Source organism: Emydura macquarii, unplaced genomic scaffold, assembly GCF_026122565.2.
Source record: "Emydura macquarii macquarii isolate MOO-44397 ecotype Brisbane River unplaced genomic scaffold, CSIRO-AGI_Emac_v2 contig_719, whole genome shotgun sequence".
In the NCBI taxonomy this organism is placed as follows: Eukaryota; Metazoa; Chordata; order Testudines; family Chelidae; genus Emydura; species Emydura macquarii.
Genome location: NW_027130856.1, coordinates 13,151,899 through 13,173,209, shown reverse-complemented (window position 1 = coordinate 13,173,209; position 21,311 = coordinate 13,151,899). Strand labels below are relative to the sequence as shown.

At 41.8% G+C, this 21,311-nt stretch overlaps 1 protein-coding gene across 1 annotated transcript in view; it reads right to left on the bottom strand.

Moving 5' to 3' along the window:
- The window catches only part of CNPY1 (canopy FGF signaling regulator 1), a 58,924-nt gene extending 38,472 nt beyond the window's left edge, over nt 1–20,452 (bottom strand). Inside the window, exons 1-2 of the mRNA XM_067542801.1 lie at nt 20,362–20,452; nt 4,225–4,340 (exon numbers count right to left, since the gene is read on the bottom strand). Coding sequence (XP_067398902.1) covers nt 4,225–4,340; nt 20,362–20,452 — 207 coding nt within the window. The remainder of the gene's footprint in view (nt 1–4,224; nt 4,341–20,361) is intronic.
- Between the last annotated feature and the right edge of the window lie 859 nt (nt 20,453–21,311).

Sequence of the window (21,311 nt, the reverse complement as noted above, 5' to 3'; positions counted from 1 at the left end):
AAAAGCAAAATGGTATTTTACATTAGAATTTTTTTTCTAAATAAACTAAAAATGTTCACTTTTTTTTAATTTCCTCAAAGAAATATTTTTAATTATTCTCTTTTTCCTCCTGGGAAATGGTAGTGGAAGAAAAAAAGAGGATAAAAAAAAAGGGGGAGGAATTTAAAAACCAAATATTTTTCTTTTCAGTTTCATGAAAAAGCAGAGTTGTGAACAATAGGAAAGTTTTCACTGAACATTATTTGATAACCATTTTTCAATAGAAAAACATTCTAGTTCTGACTTAAGCCTCGATTCTGCAGTGAGTTCCAATGGGTGGAGGAATCTAGCCATACAGAGCTCCTTGCAGAATCAGGGCCACAAATTAAGAGAGAGATGGACATTTCCCCTTCCATTCCCCATCACATCCCCATGGCCACAACAGCAATTGTTGAAAATAATATTGGAGTCGTATTGGATGTAGCTTCAGCTGCCTATAAGTGCAGGTTGGTAATTGGCATGAAGCTGGCAAGCCAGCACCAGTGACCAGCCAGCCCTCCATGTACCACCCACACTGCATCTTTTGGAAGTCACAGGAGTGCTTGGAGAACATGAGAACGTTGAAGTCAGTGGGATGGCTCACATGTATAAAGTTAAACATGCACGTAAGTGTTTGCAAAATTGCGGCCTAAAATTGGAACAAACAGAAATACCAAGTGAAGTGGGAGTCCTAGACCTGAGGATGCTGCCATAGATTCCAGAGAAAGGTTTGTTTGTAGTTTTTTTTTAATTTTCTCCAGGGCTTTTTTGTCATAGTAAAAAACAAATCAATAAATGGGGCAAATAAACCACTCTTTGCAAATCTGCTGCAAACGTTACATTGTTACAAATGTTGGCTGTTATGAAATGTTTGTACACCTCTATCCATTCTGCATTTCCAGTTACCAATACTTCATTATCCCACGCATGGATCCAAAGTTATGTATTTCTGTTGTTCTTAAAGAGAGATACCATGATGAAAACACATTCCATTAGGTGCCCAGAGATCAACAGACAAAAGAAAAGCCTCTATATTAATATTTTGATGACATAGGAACTTGAAGATAGTTCCTGGCCTAATGGCTTAGAAAGACATAGGGTAAAATTTTCAAGACGTGCTTAAATGACTTAGGACCTAAGTCCCATTTTCAGGCATGACAATGACAATGTCATTTAAGCACCTTAATCCTACTGACTTCCAGTGAAACTTACGGTTTGTCTACATGGCAAGTTAGTGTGTGACAAGCCAGGGTGTGAACGTTACAGTGCACTAGCTTGCCACACACTAAGGGCTTGTCTACATTGAAACACTACAGGGGCACAGCTGTAATGCTGCAGTCTAGTTGCTTTAGCACTTCACCGTAGACACTCCCTATGCTGACAGGAGGGCTTCTTCTATTGGTGTAGGTAATCCACTTCCCAAGAGACAGTAGCTAGATTGACAGAAGAATTCTTCCATCGACCTAGTGCAGGGGGTTAGGTCAGCTTAGCTATGTCACTCAGGTGTGGATATTTCAGACCCCTAAGTGATGTAGCTGGGTCAACCTAACCTTCTCGTATGGGCCAGGCCTAACTCACCAGCCAGACCCTGCTACCGCGCAGTGTAAGTTCCATAGTGTGCGCTGACGTACTGCTGCTATAAATGGGAGTACATCAAAACGTGCAATGGAATTTACAGTGCGTGGAGGCAGGGTCCACGTGATCAGCTCAGTGTATTGTGGATTCACACTCTGGCTGGCCTCGCACTAACAAAGCTCTTTGGTCCCTAGTGCCTCTTTTGAAAATGGATCTTAGTTGCTTTTGAAAATGTTATCCAAGGTTAATTCATAGTGAAGTCTAAATATTATGGATCCACTTGCCATGGACTAATTTTAATGTGCACTACACTAATTACACTAAAATGGATATGGTTCTGAAAAGCTTATGACTGGGTTTGCCAAAGGGGGCTAAAGGGGCGGGCACCCACTCCCATGAAAAGTCTGTGGAATTTAGGCTCCTAATTCCCTTATGCCCTCTTTGAAGACACCAGACTATGTCAAAACTAATTTGGCTACCAAACTATGTAGAATATCTGGCCTTGGAAAGCATTTCCTCTTTGGCATCCAAAAGTTATGCTATCGGCTACACTTTTCTGTTTTACTACAGAAGGTTCGTCTCGAAACAATGACAAGCTGTATGCAAACTGGGGCTAGGGGAAACATTGTTTATGAGAGCAAACTACAGCAATTTAGACATGGAGTTTTGAGATTAGTTGATAGGCACAGCAAGTGAATGTTTGTTTACCTCTGAAGAAATAAATGTAACAAAATAATGTTTAAACAAATGATGAAAAATGGGTTTAATGAGCCTTTCTATTACATTACTGAGTAGGGATTGAGAATATGGACTTTTGATACTAGGGAAGAGGGAAAAAAAAGCACTCACCCACTTTAAGATTGCTGCTAATGAGTAAACACTTACAGCAATGTAAGCTACAGTCAGATCTCCTTAGTTCATCCATAGATCTGTGTGCCGAGAACAGTCATCTATTTTATGTTATATAAAAATACATGCAACTAATGACATCGCTTGTACTTTGAAGTGTCCTATGAGCAGATCCTTTTCACTCAACGTGAGAGGACACAAAAAGTGACCCTAAAGAAAACATCTGGGTTAGTGTTAGTGGGAGAGTCCGATACTGGACACATCAGTGTAAATCTGAAGCAGTGTGTAAGAGGCACACTATGGTCCAGTGGACCAGGTGTTGTCTGGGGAGCCACGAGATCTAAGTTCTAGTTCTAGTTCTGCTACTGACCTGTTGTATGACCTGCAACAAGATATTTCCCCTCATATTTTGAGTATGTCTTGTCCTTTTAGCCTGTAAGCTCTTTGGGACAGGGAATATCTGTCACTATATGTTTGTACAGCATCAGCCACAGTGGGCCCTGAGTTAAGTTGAGGCATGTAAACATTACCCTCATATAAATGAAGTTAGTGGCATTGCACTGTGATCAGAATCAGGGTCTCATATGCAGCAATGTATGTGACCTCCGGGACCCTGTCTTGAGAGCTCCATGCCCACTCAGTTCTGAGCTGGCTTGACAAGTCATAGGCCAGCTCAGTCTTCTCCTCCAGCAACAGAACTGGAGAGGAACACTATTCATTCCCTGATCCCTCACACTGGCAGCTTGGGGGCCTAAGTATAAGGCCAGCCCTGAAAAGCATCATCAGAAGTGGGCACGGTCATATATGAGCAGCCAGCCTTCATCTTTACAACAGAAAGCCATGATGGAAAGGGCCATTCTCTTCTGAAAACTCATCCTAGAATATTCACCGAATGACTCGACTGGCTGAACGTTCCCGAGGGCTTTTCTATTATTTGATTTTCTATTATTTATCCATTGCTATCCAGTACACTCCAGACTGCACAACACATAGAGGAAGACATGGTTTGATCCCTAAAAGCTTACAGTCAAAGGGCTCGGCAATACTTAAAATGCTACAGCGGCACAGCTGTGCCACTGCAGCTACACTGCTGTAGCACTTTAGTGTAGATACTAGTGTAGATACTAGTGTAGGTTCTCCCATTGGCCTAGTTAACCCACCTCCCTGAGAGGCAATACCTAGGCTGATGATAGAATTCTTCTGTTGACCTAGCACTGTCTGCATGGGGACTTAGGTTGGCTTTACAATGCTGCTTAGGGGTGTGGATTTTCCACACACCTGACCAATGTAGTTAAACCTAATTTTCTTGTGTAGACCAGGCCTAATGGCAAAGATTCCGCCTCCTCAACTTCCACTGCAGTCAATAGGATTGGAAGCTATTCAGTATCCTCAGACTGGCTCTCAGGAAGGTAAGAGATACATTTCAGATATACAGTACAAAAGCTGATTAGATAAATGTCAGTCTCTAGGCAGGATATATATACTCTCTCTCTCTCTCTCTCTCTCTTTTAATAGCATGTATAGCACCGATTTATTTCTGTCAAGATTATCAGTGGAATAATACTGCTTGACACACTCAAAAATGTAGGTATTGAAAAGAGGAAAATACCTCAATCTGTTGCCTGAAGATTACTTTGGGTCTCAGAGGAAACAGAAGCAATTTAGTGGTTGATACTCTTAGCAAGAAAAAGGTTGGAAGATTAAGACCAACTGCTGTTTGGATAAGTGGTTGGTAATTGCACGTATCAGCAATTATGTACTGTCAGACCATTTTCCTGTTACCTTATTCCTCTCTTGTGTCCCTCCAGGGCTTATTCGGAATGACCCCACCTCAGTGGTCCTCTTTGGATTCACCTTCCTAATGTCATACAGCAGCTCATCGACCAGTGCCTTGCAAGCTAAATACGAAGAAAGAAAACTCATTGTCACAAGAGAAACCACATCAGCCTACCTGATGGCAGTGTTCCTTTGCAGGGGGGAACTTAGCTGTTGCCACTATATTAATGAGGTGCATGTACACACGTACGTGTGCACACACATGCACAGAGTTCTTACCTAGCCTGCGATAATCCTTGTGTCTCAAGGGTGGGGGTTGCACGCATTTGGAGAGAGGTCATACTAGGGGAATCCATTTATTTGTTTATCATTTAAACAAAATGCTTTCTCGCAGCCATCACCAAGGAGGGAATGCAGCACCATCTGGCAAACAAACTCATATTAAGCTGCACTTTGCTAGAAATGCCTATGCTTTGTTGCCAAGAAGTACCCTTGGAGCTACTACAGCACCTTGTTCAGTTTGCATCAGTTGAAATGGGGGATGAGGGTATGGGAAAGTGATCTTTTTATGAGATACGGGGCTGTCATCTCTGGCAGGGGTGAGTTAGCAGTGATGGGAGAAGGGGATCAACACCCAAAAGGAGGAAGTCTCCCCAACAATCCCTTCAGTTTGGCAACAGAGCTTCAGCACGTCACAGAAATGGGACAACTAGTCCCTCAGCTTTGGGTCCACTCCTCACGCACACTTCATCTTACGCTTAAAGTGCACTAAATACATCTTTTCCCATTCTGTTTATTCACCAGTAATAATAAAACAGAGAAGAAAAGCATAGGAAAAACAGATAAAATATTAGCAGAACTGTTTATAAACTGTATTCCAAAGTATAACCACATACTGTAATGATTTGGTACCATGAAGTATTTTGTTTGCTTGCCTGGATACAACCTGCAGGCAGGAGATACTCCCTTACGGGGATTCTTAGAAAGAAACAAAGAACAGACTTTATTGGTGGTATGTGCATCTTTTGAAATGAACTGCACCGCAGCTGGCAGTCAGCATTTTATTCAAGCACTAATTGTTATATAGTCAAATAAACAACATTTATAACACTGTTTATAATAGCACCATCTGTTGATTTCCCATGACATTGCACACACAACTTAATTTTAGGAGAAACGCTACGTTTGTTCAAAATTTAGACTTTGTAAAAACAAGCTTTTTAAAAAATCCATTAAAAAAATATCCCAATGGAAACAGCTATTTTAAAGCAATTAGTGTTTCCCTGCAGTGTTTGCAACCCAAGCATTGCAGTACTGAGGACGCGAGAGTGAAAGTGACCTCATGATTTTCACTCTCCAACTTGACAGAAAGTAAACAAAGAGCATTACTGAGAAATAAGTTATTTTTTTAATCCATCAGTTTCAATAAGTAACTGATGATGAATAACAAGTGAAGAAAGGTGTGTGCATTTATTAAATGTGATCTTAAAGTGTCCTTGTTCCTTTAATATATTTTTACATGAAAAAGGTAGCCAATGCTTTTAGTATTATTATTCATTATTTGTATTACTGCAGCGCCTAGGAGCACCAGTCATGGACCAAGGCCCATGGTGCTAGGCCCTGTACAAACACAAAGCAAAAATACATCTCTTCCCCAAAGAGTTTGCAATCTAAGTACATTGTAGGTAAAGAATTTGCACTGTAAACTTGGGAGTGAATCAAGCTCAGGTTGCCCTCCACTGAGAGGCAAGGGTCAAGGGCCTGTGAAAATGCAATTCACTGTTAAATCCCTAATTGATTTCAATGAGGAAAAGACTGGGCCTAACCTTATACTTGGGGTCCTATGACTGGCGAACACCCACATGCATCAGTTTGTCTCTGATCAGCAGGTGACACAGCATCCAGCTGCTTGCTGCCAGCAAACATATTGCTGTTGGCACAGGACTCAGGGAGGAATGAACAGTGTGACCCATTCAGTGCTTTAGGTCACAACACAATGTAACCCCAAAGCAGGGGGAGAATGTAGCAGCTGAGGGTCACCTGCATGTCATGCACTGCACATAGTGCTGGCTGGCTCGAGACATGCAAGTGTTTTGTATGCAGGTAGGAGGCTGAGAAAAGATGTGGCAAACTTTTGGTGAGTCTGAGCCAACTTGCCCTGTAGCAAGCAGCCACCTTTTATTACCATCACTCTGAGTATGACCGCTGCCCATTTTTGAGGGGTGGCGGGAGAATGAGTAGGAAAGAAACACTGGTGAGCCAGTAAAAAAAACCAAAGCAGACTACAGCATTAGAAGTCCATTTGTCCAGCGAGTCCTCTGCTGTTTACTCTTCAAATCTTTCCCAAGCATAGCTTAGCATAACAATTAGAGTTACGAAGAGATGGGCACACCATTGCTCAGCCCTGGAGTGAGAACTGGGGTGCTGAGTTTGAATTCCGCCTGACCTTTTCTGGCAGTAACAACCACAGCCGGGATCCTGCCACTGAGAACGCTCTGCCTCACTGCCTGACAGTGGAGCCCTGGGTCTCTCCAGCTGTAACCTTCTAGTGGTGCATACTTGTCCTACAGGTCGTGGACATTAACAGTCCGTCCCAATCCATCAGGGCCTTTGGTTAAGGCCAGGCTTTTGAATTCTTTTCTGAAACAAAGCAGGAGCCAGCATAGCTCACAAAGCACAGGTGATGCAGTCGTGTTGGTCTCTGTTGCTTTCCTCTTCCCCCACCCCCCCCTTTTTTTTTTTTGGTGAGGCAATTGCACACAGCCCCACATAGACGGAACTGAGTAGCCCCAACCGGAGGTGGTAAAAGAATGGCTTCCAGGACCCCTGTCCTGGTCTGAGTTTTCTAGCTAGTCAGAGACTCTGCATCTTTCAGAAGGGGAATACTATTGATTTCAATACAAGCACCTTTTCTCCCACACAGAAGCAACTGATTTCCCCCTAACGTGTCAAACGATAACAAAGTCTGTTCCAACTAAGCTCATATGTTCACTGCCTGAGGGAAGCCTCCGGCTTATATGGCACTGGGTGTACTCAGGGAACAATAACTATTTTGCTAGCTAATCAAATTTAGATAGGAGTTATAGCTCCTGTGGGCTGAATGGTACTCCTTCTACTGTAGAGCTAGTGGGCCAGATCCTGCTCTCAGATGTACAGGTGTAAATCCACAGTAACACCAGTGAAGTCAATGAAGTTATTCTGGATTTACAGTGGTGTGAATTAGAGCAGAATTTGGCCCAGTTTCTCAAAAATGCTACATTTTTACCCAGCCTATCACTGGACTTTTATCTATTGAATGGAGCCAATGATTGTACCACCTATTAAAAGAAGCACAAAGGAATACAGAACTACAAATGCCTTAGGATCCCATACTTCCATCCATGAACAATGGGAACCCGTCCCAGGGGGCTCTGCAGACCTAGAGATGGCTCTCTAAGTGCTCTCCCTCTCAAAGTTGTAAGGGAAGCAGCTGTACTAATCTCCATTGCCTTCCCTCACTGTGGAACCGCCCCCTTTAGGGGGTCAGGAAGCAGCTATTGTGGGAGCCGCTGGAAACCAAGCTCCTATAGGAAACATGCTTTCCAGAAATGAGCAGGTTCTAGGGAGGGGGCCTGGTGGCAGGACAGAGGCAAGGGGCGTCTCAGGAAATCCAAGGGAGCAGAATCCCTTACTTCTGTGTAAGAGAGGATGAGGCCCTGTTCTGCTGGGTGCTCAGTGCCTCCACAGGGGGGACTGAAGACATTCATCACCTCTCAGGGGGGGCTCTGAACATTGGAAGATTGGACTTCAAATTATTTTCAAGAGTCAAACTGAGGCTGAGCCCAGAGATCAGCCCTGTACTTCAGGAGTCACCACATTGCTAAAATAGCTAGGTTCCACCAAAAGCCATGTGTGGGTTAAAACACTTAAAAAATCAGTTAAACCAGCATAGACCCACCAGGACTGATGAAGATATCAAACCCTACATTTAGACTGCCTCACAGCCCTCATTAAGAAATTGCGCAGAAGCAGGAAATGAACTAGAAAGGTTGAAAGGAGGCCAGCAAGTCAAAAATTGAGTACTCCAGCCCAGATAGGAAACCATAGCATAGACAAGAATCTCCAAATACTGGCAAGTTAGCACTGGTTGCAGTCTGGAAAGGATCCTAAAATAACAGGGATTCCTGGAGACAAAATAAACACGTCTCTAAGCTGTCATCCTGAAAGGAAGGTAATTGCCTAGATGTCTGACTGACTCATTGCTAAAACTAAATATGTAGTTCTTTAACTTCATGTCAGCTATATCTCTACTAGTTTAAGATTTTCCAGTAAAGCATATCAGAAATGAAAGCAAATGTCCATAAGAAATTATGCATCTTAATCTTGAACTTGGTAACAGGTTGAAAACACATTTTTTTAAAAGTTAAGTAACTGAGTTCCAGATCAGGACATTTTATCTTGGAATTTATTAGGGTCTTGTGCATATATAACACCAACTCCCCTGGCTGATGCATATGTAGTTACAACTCCATTGTGAGTTTCAAGGAAGACTCCACTCTTGATTACCTGAACTCAAGCCAGAATACGACACAGTCCATGCAGTTCCAATTTCCCAGATTTTTAAGAGTTTCCTCAGTTCCTTGTACAAGCACAGGGACTGACTCTTACCCTCATTTGGGTCAGTTTTACAGAAGTGTAACACAATTTACTTAGCTACAGTTACTCCTGATTTACACCAGTGCAAGTGAGAAAAGAAACAGGCTCACACTCTGGTTTTAGAATCTTCCTGTTCCTAATTCCTGCAGCTTGTTTTAGCCCCAAATAATTACACCCTCTGACTGCAAATAAAAGGCTCCCCAGCTGGTGGTTCTTATTGTCTGTTGAACACTCCTCTTTTAAATCTTCTCCTCAGTTCATGCTGCGTTCTCCCCCAAATTGTAAAGAAAATACTCTCGGGGTCAGATATTTTTAACACGGTGCACAGTAAATGGATTAAAATCTGGCTTGTTCAAAGGTCTCAAAATGTAATGGTAAACGGAATCATCAGCAAATGGGTGTGTTTCTAGTTGGTCCCATAGGGATTGGTTCTTGGGCCTACATTATTTAGCATTTTTATTAATGACTTGGGAGAAAACATAAAATTCATCACTGATAATGTCTGCAGATGACCCAAAAATTGGGGGAGTGGTAAATAACGAAGAGGATGGGTCACTGATACAGAGCAATCTGGATTGCTTGGTAAACTGGCCACAAGCAAACAATGTGTGTTTTAATATAGCCAAATGTAAATGTATACATCTCAGAACAAAGAATGTAGGCCATACTTCCTAGATGGGGGACTCTATCCTCAAAAGCAGTGACACTGAAAAGGATTTGGGGGTCGTGGTGAATAATCATCTGAACATGAGCTCCCAGTGAGACGTTATGGCCAAAAGGGCTAATGCAATCCTTGGATGCATAAAAAGGAGACTCATAAGTAGGATTAGAGAGGTTGTTTTACCACTGTAGTTGGTACCAGTGCGACCGCTGCTGGAATACTGTGTCTGGTTCTGGTGCCTACAATTCAAGAAGGATGTTGATAAATTGGAGAGGGTTCAGAAAAGAGCAATGAGAATGATTAAAGGGTTAGAAAACATGCCTTATACTTATACTCCAGGAGCTCAAATCTATTCATCTTAACTAAGAGAAAGTTAAGGTTGATTACAGTCTATAAGTACCTACATGGGCAACAAGAACAAATATTTCATAATGAGCTCTTCAATCTAGCCGAGAAAGATATAACACAATCCAATCAATGGTTGGAAGTTGAAGCTAGACAAATTAAGTCAGGAAACAAGGTGTAAATTATTACACTGAGAATAGTTAATCACTGGAGCTGGCAATTTTAAAATCAAGCTGGTATGTTTTTCTGAAAGATATGCTCTAGGAATTATTTTGGGGGAGATCTATGGCCTGTTTAATACAGGAAGACAGACTAGATGATCATTGTGGTCCCTTCTGGCCTTGGAATCTATGAATCTATGAACTTTTATTTATGTATTATGTATAAAAGTGCGTATTGAGAGCCCACAATCTGTGGGTGACATCCAAGCCAATGAGATGCTCATCCCTGAAGGATCTGGCTCATTAGGCATACATACACATCTCCATTGACCAAAATGACCAAGAAACAGCCTCTTCACACACCAAAATAAACTCATTTCTTCCCATCTCCTCCTGAATCCTAATCAAATCCTCACACCACTGGAAAAGCCAGGAAATAGAATAACCTGGCAGCATGCACTGAAGATCACCAAATCTAGGGACAGAAGGGTAAGTGAGATTCAGAGTAGAGGACCCCTCCTACCAGACTGCTCCTGTTTACTGTGTCACTGTTAGCTCAAGCGTCTGAGCTAAGTTTATCACACCTGCCATGGCATCAGACAAGGAGAGAGGCAGTCTTGAAGGTAGCAGAGTTCCATGTGTTGTCTCTGGATCTCTCTGCTGGAAGAAGCAGCAGAATGAAAGATCCCATGCACAGAATTTTTTGGAATGTTTTTTAAGCCTGTCTGTCCCACATCAGCACCAGAGATACCTGCCTGCAAATGGGATTGGGGGTGGGGAGGAAGGGTCTACTGGTAAGAAGAAAAAAACTACAGAGTAAATAGAAGGAGTCAATTATGGCCTGTACAGCCCATGGAGTTTGGGTGTGGGGTGTGGAGCTGGTGATCTCAAGCCATACAGGCTGGAGTCATTATGCCTAAAAAGGGCCAAAGGCTCTATGGATTTGGAGAGGTGCAGGCAGAGGTGGCACTGAGTACACCTCAAAAACGTTGTGGTGTGTGCTCTCCCCATATTATCCTTCCAACGCTATCAGGTGCAAGGGGGCCAGACAATAGCCATGCCCTCAGCCTCCAAGGTCTCCCCTCTTTCGGGGTGACAGTACTGCTTGCAGTGCTGGGGAGCCACAGGCGCTGTTACAGGGTATGACTCACACTGAAGTCAAGAGGAACGGCATCCAAATAACTGACTAGAGAATCTGGCCCAGGGACAGAAAGCTGTAGTATCACAGGAGAAAGAGGTAGGGGCTCCTGGTACCTTGTCCACTATGTAGCACTCCCACAATTTGGTCCTATATGTTACTGTTCCCCACTCTCAATATGCATCTAACAGATGTTAAAAGATGTGTTTAAGGGAGGAAGGAGGAAAACATAGTCAAGTCAAATATGAGCCCAGAGTGACAGAAGAGAATTGAAGAATTATAGGCAGATATATTCAGGACCCTCCAATATAGGATTCAAACTGGCCTGAAGCCACAGGATACATTCCTGGGCATTCAAAAGCATGAAAAAGGGAAGTATGGTTTAATTAGCTAGAGGATAGCGAACCTGATTCACAAGCTGTTCGATAGGCACCACCCAGGCAGAACATGATAACAGTTATATTAGTTTGTACAAAAGGAACATGAAGAAGCTTGGCAAAGAGATGACTAAGGGGGATATGATAGAGGTCTATAAAATCATGACTAGTATGGAGAAAGTAAATAAGGAAGTGTTATTTACTCCTAATAACACAAAAACGAGGGGTCACCCAGTGAAATTAATAGGCAACAGTTTAAAACGAACAAAAGGAAATATTTCTTCACACAACATACAGCCAACCTGTGGAACTCCTTGCCAGAGGATGTTGTGAAGGCCAAGACGATAACAGGGTTCAAAAAAGAACTTGATCAGTTCATGGAGGATAGGTGCATCAATTGCTATTAGCCTGGATAGGCAGGGATTGCTGTTGCCAGAGGCTGGAAATGGCCGATGGGATGGATCACTTGATGATTACCTGTTCTATTCATTCCCAGTGAAGCACCTGGCATAGGCCATTGTTGAAAAACAGGATACTGGGCTAGCTGGACCATTGGTCTGACCCAGTATGGTCGTTCTTATGTTCTTAAATATAAGCATTTGAGGATTCCCCTCAAGCTGAGCCAATTTACAACTCAGACTGAATTTGTGAAGCTGTTATAAATTTTCATCCTCCTCCAAGCCAGGCACAAAATGTGTTTTTTAATGGAAACCTTCATCTGAACTACCCCATTGTGAACATGACCAATATATATATATATATATATATATATGTGAAGCAGCTATGTCTATTATATGCTCCAGACAGAAGTTTGAGATGTCAGAACGTTTTATCTGAAAAAAGTAGACAGTCGAGAGTATCAGGAGGATAACTTGAAATCTATCTACCCATCTATCCACTCCAAGATCTAGGTAGACAGAGAAATCAAGCAGAAACTAAAGTTGCTGAAAGAATGTAAAATGATTTCTGCAGGCAAAAAGAACAGGATGTCCCTGTTAGTACTACTAAACACAATTTTAGAGAGAAACGGGGAAATTACTTACTCTTGGGTCTCCTGCCCTCACATGCACAACTGTGAGCTAAGCAACATGCTCAGATGAGACAGTCAAAACATGTGCCTCAAGGGGTACATACAGCATACAATAACTTTTCAGTCAGTTCCTCTTCCTCCCAAACTGACCTAATTTTCTTTAGTTGAAAAGAAAGAAAATTATAACACAAAACACAGGGAGAAGAATAGGAGATTACGGCACTACAGGACCAGAGCCTCAACTCATGCAAATCCACACAGCTCTATTGACTTCTAGGGAGCTGCTAATTTACACCAGCTCAGGATCTGGCCCAGAGTTTTACACACCTCTGAGTCTGATTCATACCATGGAAAATCAGGAATAACTCTGCTGATTTAAGGCAGTATGAGTGAGACCACACTCAGACTTCCTGAACAGTAAATTCTTTTCTCCAAAGTGATATTTGTTATTAACAATCCTCAGTCTTGGAGATTGCACAACCTAAAGGATATCTCCATTAATTTACATATTCACATCCAATAGATGACAAAAGGAAAAGCAATTATTGAAGACAGGAATAGCATTTTTTGAAAATTATATTGATTAATTTTCTTTTCACCAAGTAACTGCTATATTGTACCCTGATGCTGATTTTTCAATAATTACATAAGTCGAATTCCACCTCCCTTATGTATTAATATGTCAGGTATTAACATTAAGCTATTTAACATTCTTAGAAAATAATGAGAAAATAATGTGACTGAAATAGATAACTTTGTAACTGCTCCTGCTTCCACTGAAATCAATGGAAAATTCACATTGACTTTAATGGAAACAGATTTAAGAATCTTACTATGTATGTGATAGCTGTCTGTTACAGTTATGGTACAGTATCTTTTCAGAAAATTAAAAACTTATCAAGATTATTATCAAGTATTATTTATTCCTTTTGGCATCAATGTCTTTTTCTAGAGCTACACTATTCATTGGAGGTGAAATTCATCTCTGTGCAAAGGGCCCGCATGAGGTCTATTCAACACTTGTATCGCACTTAACCTTTCAAAATGAGATGTTAAGCACGGAACCTTAGCTTTTAACTAACTCAGAGCTTTCTTTCTGGGGCTCCCCATTTCATCCGCTAGATCCCAGTTCTTCTTCTGGCAAAAAGAAGGGCAGAGATACAGAGTTTGATGTTTTCACATTTGATTCTTCACTGATGTACAACAGATACAGCTGCAAAGTGTGCTGTTGTGGTTTTACATTAATAATATCTACTATATCTCACACCCAAATTCCTGTATGCAGGCGACATCTTCTATATGAGATGTTTAAAAGGTCCTTTTTCTGTATGGCATCAACTGCCACTTGGATTTATTTTTCTCTCTCTCTCATACTGCTTCATGGCCATCATGCATGCTCTATTCACTAAACTATAGGCAGCATTAAAAATATTACTTTAGCTTGAGAAGAAATTTGTTCCAATACAGCTGATTATTTATGCATATATATAACATGCATACACACACACACCCATTTCCCCATTGGTCTGTTGGGAGCATTTGCCATCTATATCTGACATAAGTACTGTATTATTCTGTATATGCTAGAAATTCAGTCAAATGTATCTTCTCTTCAAAATAAAGCATTGGCATTTCAGTTACCTTGCATCCTTTTTTCTCTTGTGTTTACTTATTATTCTGCAGATTTGTAGTGCATACTTTTGTTGTAATTGATCAAATGCAGTCATTCGTTTCTTAAAGATGCATCTTTAATCTTGGCTATTCATTCTGTACACTATAACGCAAAATTCCTGCCTAAAAGACACTGTGGCAAGATTAGGATTCCCCTGTAGTGAAATTTTCATGTAGACTATTTTTTTAAAATGTCATGAAGTTCAGAATCCTGTGGCATATTCCAAGGATACTACTTAAACCTCACAATGTGCCTCTAGCCTGTGTTGGTCTACATATAACATTTGAGATTAATTTGTGATACCATGGCTCAGTTTTCTTCAGTGAGGGAGCTGAACTTCTCCTTGCACCACAGCAGTACAAACTGCAGACGGGTGATCCAGTGATAATGCTGGGGAAAGGAAGAGTGGAAGTTTCCATTAGTGTGGTCACTTTAACTCTGGGCATATTTTATTTTCACAGTAAATTGAGCAAGGAATTAATTTTCCTGAAGCAGCTCTTTGGTAGTAGTGGTAGAGGTGGTAGACCATGCATCAGTTATAAAAGACTGGGTAAGTTTATCACTTTATCGGCACCCGCTCGGCCCATTGTTGGAACATCAGATTAGTCCAATATTTTATTTTCTCTGCTATATAATCCAGTGTCTCTACTCAGGTGTATTGGTATAGCTCATGTCTGCTCCCATTTATGTTAACTCAAAAGTTTTTACTACTGCAGGCCCCAGTTAGGACTAATGTCTGCCCTTAAAGTCAATCTGACACTAACTTCATTATATTAGATGCTGGAATGTCCATGAATTGGATCAAGCCAATCAGACCACTGATTTCAATGAGGCTGCATCAGATGTATGAGAAGATAGAATTTGCCCTCAAAGGGGAGATGTCACACTTTTTTGGGGTGGTATGTATAGAAGGTACTAACCAGACCTGACCCATTATCTAGCCAGTCAAGACAGTGTGGCATATTATCAATTTTTCCCCCTAGGATTGGGCCTTAGGCCAAAGTGTTTAGAAGTGGCCTCTACTTTCAGGTTCTTTGATTGAGTATCCAACTTGAGACAGCTTGGGCCTGAAATTCAGAAGATCTGAGCACTCCAGACTCCAAATGAAGTCAATCAGAGCAGCCGGTGCACAGAAGTTCTGAAAAATCAGACTCAAGGAGTGTGAAAGTTGTGATCCTTTAGAAGGAAAGTCGAGAAACCTGCAGCAGAAGGGAAAACACACGTATCCACACAACATTCCAGTCACAGGGCAGTAATGTATGAAGTAAACAAAAATGAAACCCATACAACTGAATTGGAAAAGGATTAGCCATTTGGAGCAGACACAGCAGAAGCTTCAGATCATCTTAGAAGAAAAAAAAACATTATTTAAAGATGCAGGGGAGGCTGGGTTATAAGCCTTCATATCAACTACATAAGAGAACCTCCTTCTCCACATGTGTTTATGTGCTCTTCTAACACTGAGCTAGTTAATCAGGAAGTCTATGCAGCTCTAACTCCAGCCAATGGCAGTACGCCATGCCAGAAAAAGCATGTGCTCCTGACGAGTACCACTGAATCATGAGAGAGTAGAGTCACTCTCAAAATTCTCCACAAAATGCCCTTGAGTAACTGGCTCACATAGAGTAAAAGAGCCTATTGCTGCTAAAAACTAAGAGAGTTTTCCCTTCAGCTAAAGCAAAAAAGGCTTATGCTTTTTGTATTGAAGATCACAGGTTCAATTCCTGCTAACAACCAGTTATAGGAGAAATAAAAATAATAAACAAACAGACAAAATGGACAAGAAAAGTGGCTACTGGCCACATTTTGATGATGAGAGATGGTAAAAAAAAGTGATTTTTTTTCATGAAAATATTCAAACTTCAAAAAAATTTCAAGCAGCTTAATTGATGATACAATTTGTAATAACACTTTTTAGCCATCTTTGTTAAGAGATTTAGACCAGCCCTGATTCCCTCAGCTTTGCCTTTATTATTAGTCTGCTTATCTTCCAAAAAGATCATCTAAACTACACTTCTATAAGTAATGCGATCCTTAGCAGTGTAGCACTTTGCAATTATCCAATTCTGAATGAACTTGTTGTTCAAACATTTTTTTAAATCTAATGAAAACATTAGATCAATTCCTAGCAGCAATAGTTGTCATTAAATCAATAGCATGTGTTAGTCCATTATACTGGTATTTGACACAAGCGGCTGAAGGTCTGCTAACAATCGAGCCATACTGAAGTATGTCCTCTACTAAGCATATTTCATACAAGATAAAAATCTGTTAAGTCTACAGTATCTAAAACTTACAAATAAAATAAGCAGATCACTGAAATTTACTGTATCTCCTCCTAAGATCACTACAATTACATGGACTTTGGAACCACACATTTCCTTGTGGATGCACTGGAATTTGCAGCTAGAAAAGCTTTTTGATTATTTAACCACCTAGGTCATAAAGCACATGTAGCGATTTCATAATGAAATGCTGCTAAGCTTGAAGGGCCTGATCCTACTCCCATTAAAATCAGTGGGAGTTTTGTTATTTATTTCAGTGGGAGCAAGATCTTTCCCCAAGTCCCTTGATCAGGAAAGATCTTACCAAAGAAAAAGAGAATTTGTGTGTGTAAGTGTAGTAGCTGTCAGGATCAAGAAACAAAACTAGACCGACTTCCTCATACAAAAGCAGACTTTACTTTGATAGGTCCTTTATACATACCATCACATGGCAAATGTCAAAATTATTGAAAGACCTCAAGCTCTTATGCAATATGTATTTTAACGTCTCACTTGTGGGATGTAAATATGGCTTCTATCCCATTGTGGACTCCTATGGGATGGTTCAGAAAGGATCTCATTTTCTATTAAATACTATAGATTTTTTAGTCATTTCAATAGCATTCAATTGGTTTAATCACTCTGAAATGCTACGGGATTTCACCATAAGGGATATACAAGCTTGGCTCCACAAGGCTAGAGGGAATGGCTAGCTAGAGGGAAGGAAGTGAGTCAGAGAACAGTCACTCAGTGTGGCATTTATCCTTGTCATTAGTTCTGAGCAGTAACCCCTCTGCGTGTTTTTGTTTAATACAAGGGGAAGGCACCCACACTGGGCGCTCAAAATTAGTGAAAACTTTTGACCTTAATCTCTCCATGCTTCAGTTCCTCACGTGTAAAATGAGGATAATACCACCCCCCTCACCTCATTTCCATTCCTGGTCTATTTCTTGTCCCAACTGCATTTCAGACAGTTTTCTCCTCCTCAATGCCTGAGAGTTAGCAGTGGGATCATTGAGAGCATAGCTGAGACAGTTCCTGTGCTTTCAGTTCCAGTGTCCAGCATTATAGGGGCCACAGCAGCCAGGAACAGCAATTGCAGGGAAAGTCCTGCTCAGCCGCTGCATTCCCCAGCTAGAGCATGTTCATTGCAAATGCAATAGCTGGAGAATTTAGCTGCCAAACTCTTAACAAGTCCTTACTGAGCACATGTGAACTGCAGTTTTTCAAAGACTTACCATTTGGCCAAATGTAGGCTTCATTTTTATTTTGTTTTACAGGAGCAGCAAAAGACACAGCCCTGAAACCAGGGGAAACCTCCGTGCCAAGTTTCAAGTCCCCACTTTAAAGCACGGGGGCACTAAAGCTTCTCAATGAAAAAGCTGTAAAAAGCTTTAACGTGGGCAAAACCTATTTTTGTGCTGACATTTTCCGCCTGAGGCAGACATCTGGCATGGGAAATTTCAGCCCAAACAGTTAAAGTTTGGCAAAGTTATACGGAAATGGAAACAGGATTGTATAATGGGAACTGTTTGGAAGCCTTAAGTACAGGTGACAGTGCCAGCTCTGCCTATAATAGGCAGTCCAAATATATTCCCACCCAGCTAAAATGATACAACTAGCACAAAGTTAAAAACAAACAGTTCTCAGAACAAAGAGGTTATTTGTCTTAAATGGATCTAATATTTGCTGACAGGTATTAATGCCTCAGCTCCCAATTTCTCTAATCACTGTGCATCTGTAGGCCGTTTCAGTCACTGCTCAGCCTGGCACCCTGTTTCCTTCTGCTGTTTGCCGAGAACGCAGGGTGGTAGCTCTCAAAACTGTTGTGCTTGTATCACCCAAGGCTTTGTCAAGGGATCCTGGGACTGAGATATGGCTGCATCTGAAGCCCCAGCATTCATCGGGGAGGATTTATTTCAATATGTTGTTGAAACTATCTGATGTCAGGTTATTTGTCTCAAGGGGACACATGTTTCTTGTAGTTTGTTAAGCCATCTGTTAAGAAATTCAGCCACTTGTCTCTCTGCTATGAGACCACAGATGGAGAGTTTTTCCCCTTGTGTGCACTACTGTCAATATATGCCAAAGCCTTGTTATCTGGAGCCAGGTGGAATCACCGACGAGATGAGAGCGCTTTGGATGAAGGGTGCTGTACGGTTGGTCCTGTATACAGGCAAGACTAGTGAGCGAAAGCCAGTCTACCTCTGCCTAGTTCAGTGGTGTTTTAAATGCCTCTTGCTACCTCCGAAGCATGCCAGTCCTCCCTTCCTGCACAGCATCAAATTGCAATTTCAGGAGGAGCCACTGCTCGGAAATGCCAATTTAGAACTGTAATAGACAGGTAGAACTGCAGGGTGCAGGGACAGAGGCAGGTTTGTAGAGAAAGGTTGTATAGTTTAAAGGGCTAGGGGACTGGATGGCTGAGGGAAATGACAAGCAGCTGTAGAGCTGCTCTTAGCTAGGCTACTGGTTTGAATCTCTCCTACACTGGTAGTGACTGAGGAATCTATGCCATATGATAGCTGTTCGGTGACTTGTGTGCAAGGACAATGGAATCCGCAGGTACAGAAAAATATGAAATTCTCACAATTCAGAGCCTCCCTGTGGAGATTCTGCTGTTTTCAACAGAATCTAAGGTAGCACTTGATTAAAAATTAAGATCCTGACGGCAAAGAAAACCATGCACTGTTGATTTACTGAGTCTGCAGAGAAATAAAGAAAGCACTAAATGTAGGTGCTAAAACCCCCCAGTCACTTTAAAGGGCTATTAGCCTGAAGTGTCAGCTAACAATTTGTTACCTTTACATGGCTGATTATCACACCAGAAACATCCAGCTAAGCTCTCTCCAATGCGGCTGGATGCATCCATCACACCTTGGTGTGCCGTTCCTTAGAAAGGATATTGTATAGGAAGGAGACTGAAAGTGCAGGTTGGTCTGAATGGTCTCCCTTCCTTTCACCATATCTTAGACATAGAACAGGGATTTTTTTTTAATGTAAAAAAAATGGCCATTCTCTTCCACACCTTGGAGCACCACATGGGACTGTAGCCCTTCATGGAATTTCCCAGAGGAAGAGGACCTTTAAAAGAGTCCCAATATCCTCCAGGAAGAAAAGACACAGCAGCTACCATCTGGAGCCTCTGTACTGGACAGGGAAGATTTTGAGAGCAGTGAGTTCTCAGGAAAGTCAGTCAGAAAATGCATGAAAACCAGAAACGAAAATTGCTAAAAAATATTTGCAAAATTCCCCTGTCCTGGCTCCGTTTCTTGACTATCCTTAGCCCTCAACATCTCTGCAAGTCAGGATGCTTTTATAGAGGGCCTACGTATGGACTTAGGCCCCTATATTTAGGCAGGGGCGTAGCCAGAAGTGATTTTTTGGCAAGGCCTGTGGCAGACACGGGTGAGCCGGCCAAAAAACAAGCACTTCCCAAACTCCCTGCTTCCGGTCATGTGACCAGAAGCAGAAAGTTCAGGAAGTGACCAGCAGAGAAACTAAGCTGCCCGATGCTCAAGTTGCCAAGGTAGCTTAAGCGGACCATCGGGCTAAGCTGCTGCTGACGCGCCGTTTAAGTTACTTTGGCAACTGGAGTGTCGGGCAATTTAGTGATTCCATGTGACCGGAAGCAGGAAGTTTGGGAAAGCCACCGGCTGAGAAAGCTTCAGTTGCCAAGGTAGCTTAAGAGGAGCTTGGGTGGGCCTGCTTTCAAAGTGGGTGAGCCATGGCCCACCCGTAGCTACACCACTGCATTTAGGCACCTATATTTGAAAACACTGGCATGGGCATTTTTTTATCTGTGCAATGTCAAAGCATAAGAATGCAAAAAACCCAGCCCAAGCAAACCAACCACTAACCTCCACAAAACACCTCTCGATCTCGCTCTCCTTCCACACTGTTACTGGATAGAGTTAGTAGCATCAGCAATGCCAAATGAAGCAGAACCATTTCTGTAGTCTCTACCTAAGGAGAAAACCAATAATCATCCTCAGCATTTATATAGGTAGCTTTTTATTAAGCCCACCCAATTCTGAGTGAGCAGGAGGAATTGAAGGTGATCAGCCCCTCAAAAGAGAAGACCCCTATATCTTAAAACACTGGACAAATATTGAGCAAGGTCCCAGTTGTGGAATGAGTTGCCAGCAGACAGACACCGAGTGCACTGACTTCAGTAGGGCCCTGGGGTGGGGAGGTGCAGGGGTCTTCCCATATTGCTGGATCAGAGCCTAATTGACCAAGTGAAAATAAAAGTCACACATTTTTCAGTGTAAGATTACAGCTTATTAAAAAAAGTCCCAAGTTACAGAAATCTTCACTATTTCTGCCAAAATTTAAATGTTCACAGATGTGTGTATGTAAACAAAAGTAAAATATTTTAAAATAACAGATATTTAACAATATTTGTATATTGCTATGTCTCTAAAACATATAAAACTCTATAGCTAATGCAATTTAGGGCATACAGGGGTTTTTTTTGCATCTCTTACCCAGGCAGGCAGCTGGGCTTTTGGTGTGGCAATGAGTTCTTTACATGCACTGTACACACCTATTTACATTTAAATGCCCATGCATTGCACCTGTGATTCTGCTAGCACTGGATGGAGGCTGCTGGTAAGATTCCCCAGGCACACGGAAGGCAGTCCCATGGCTGCTTCAGCCCTGGGTCACACACACCAAGGTTCACTGGCTTTTCCTTTGAGCTTCACTGAGTCTCTGCTAAAAGCTTCAGCACAAATTTTGTTATATACCTTTTGTGCAACCTGCCAAAGACACCTGAGGGGGCTGCCACTGCCATGTCTGCCGACAC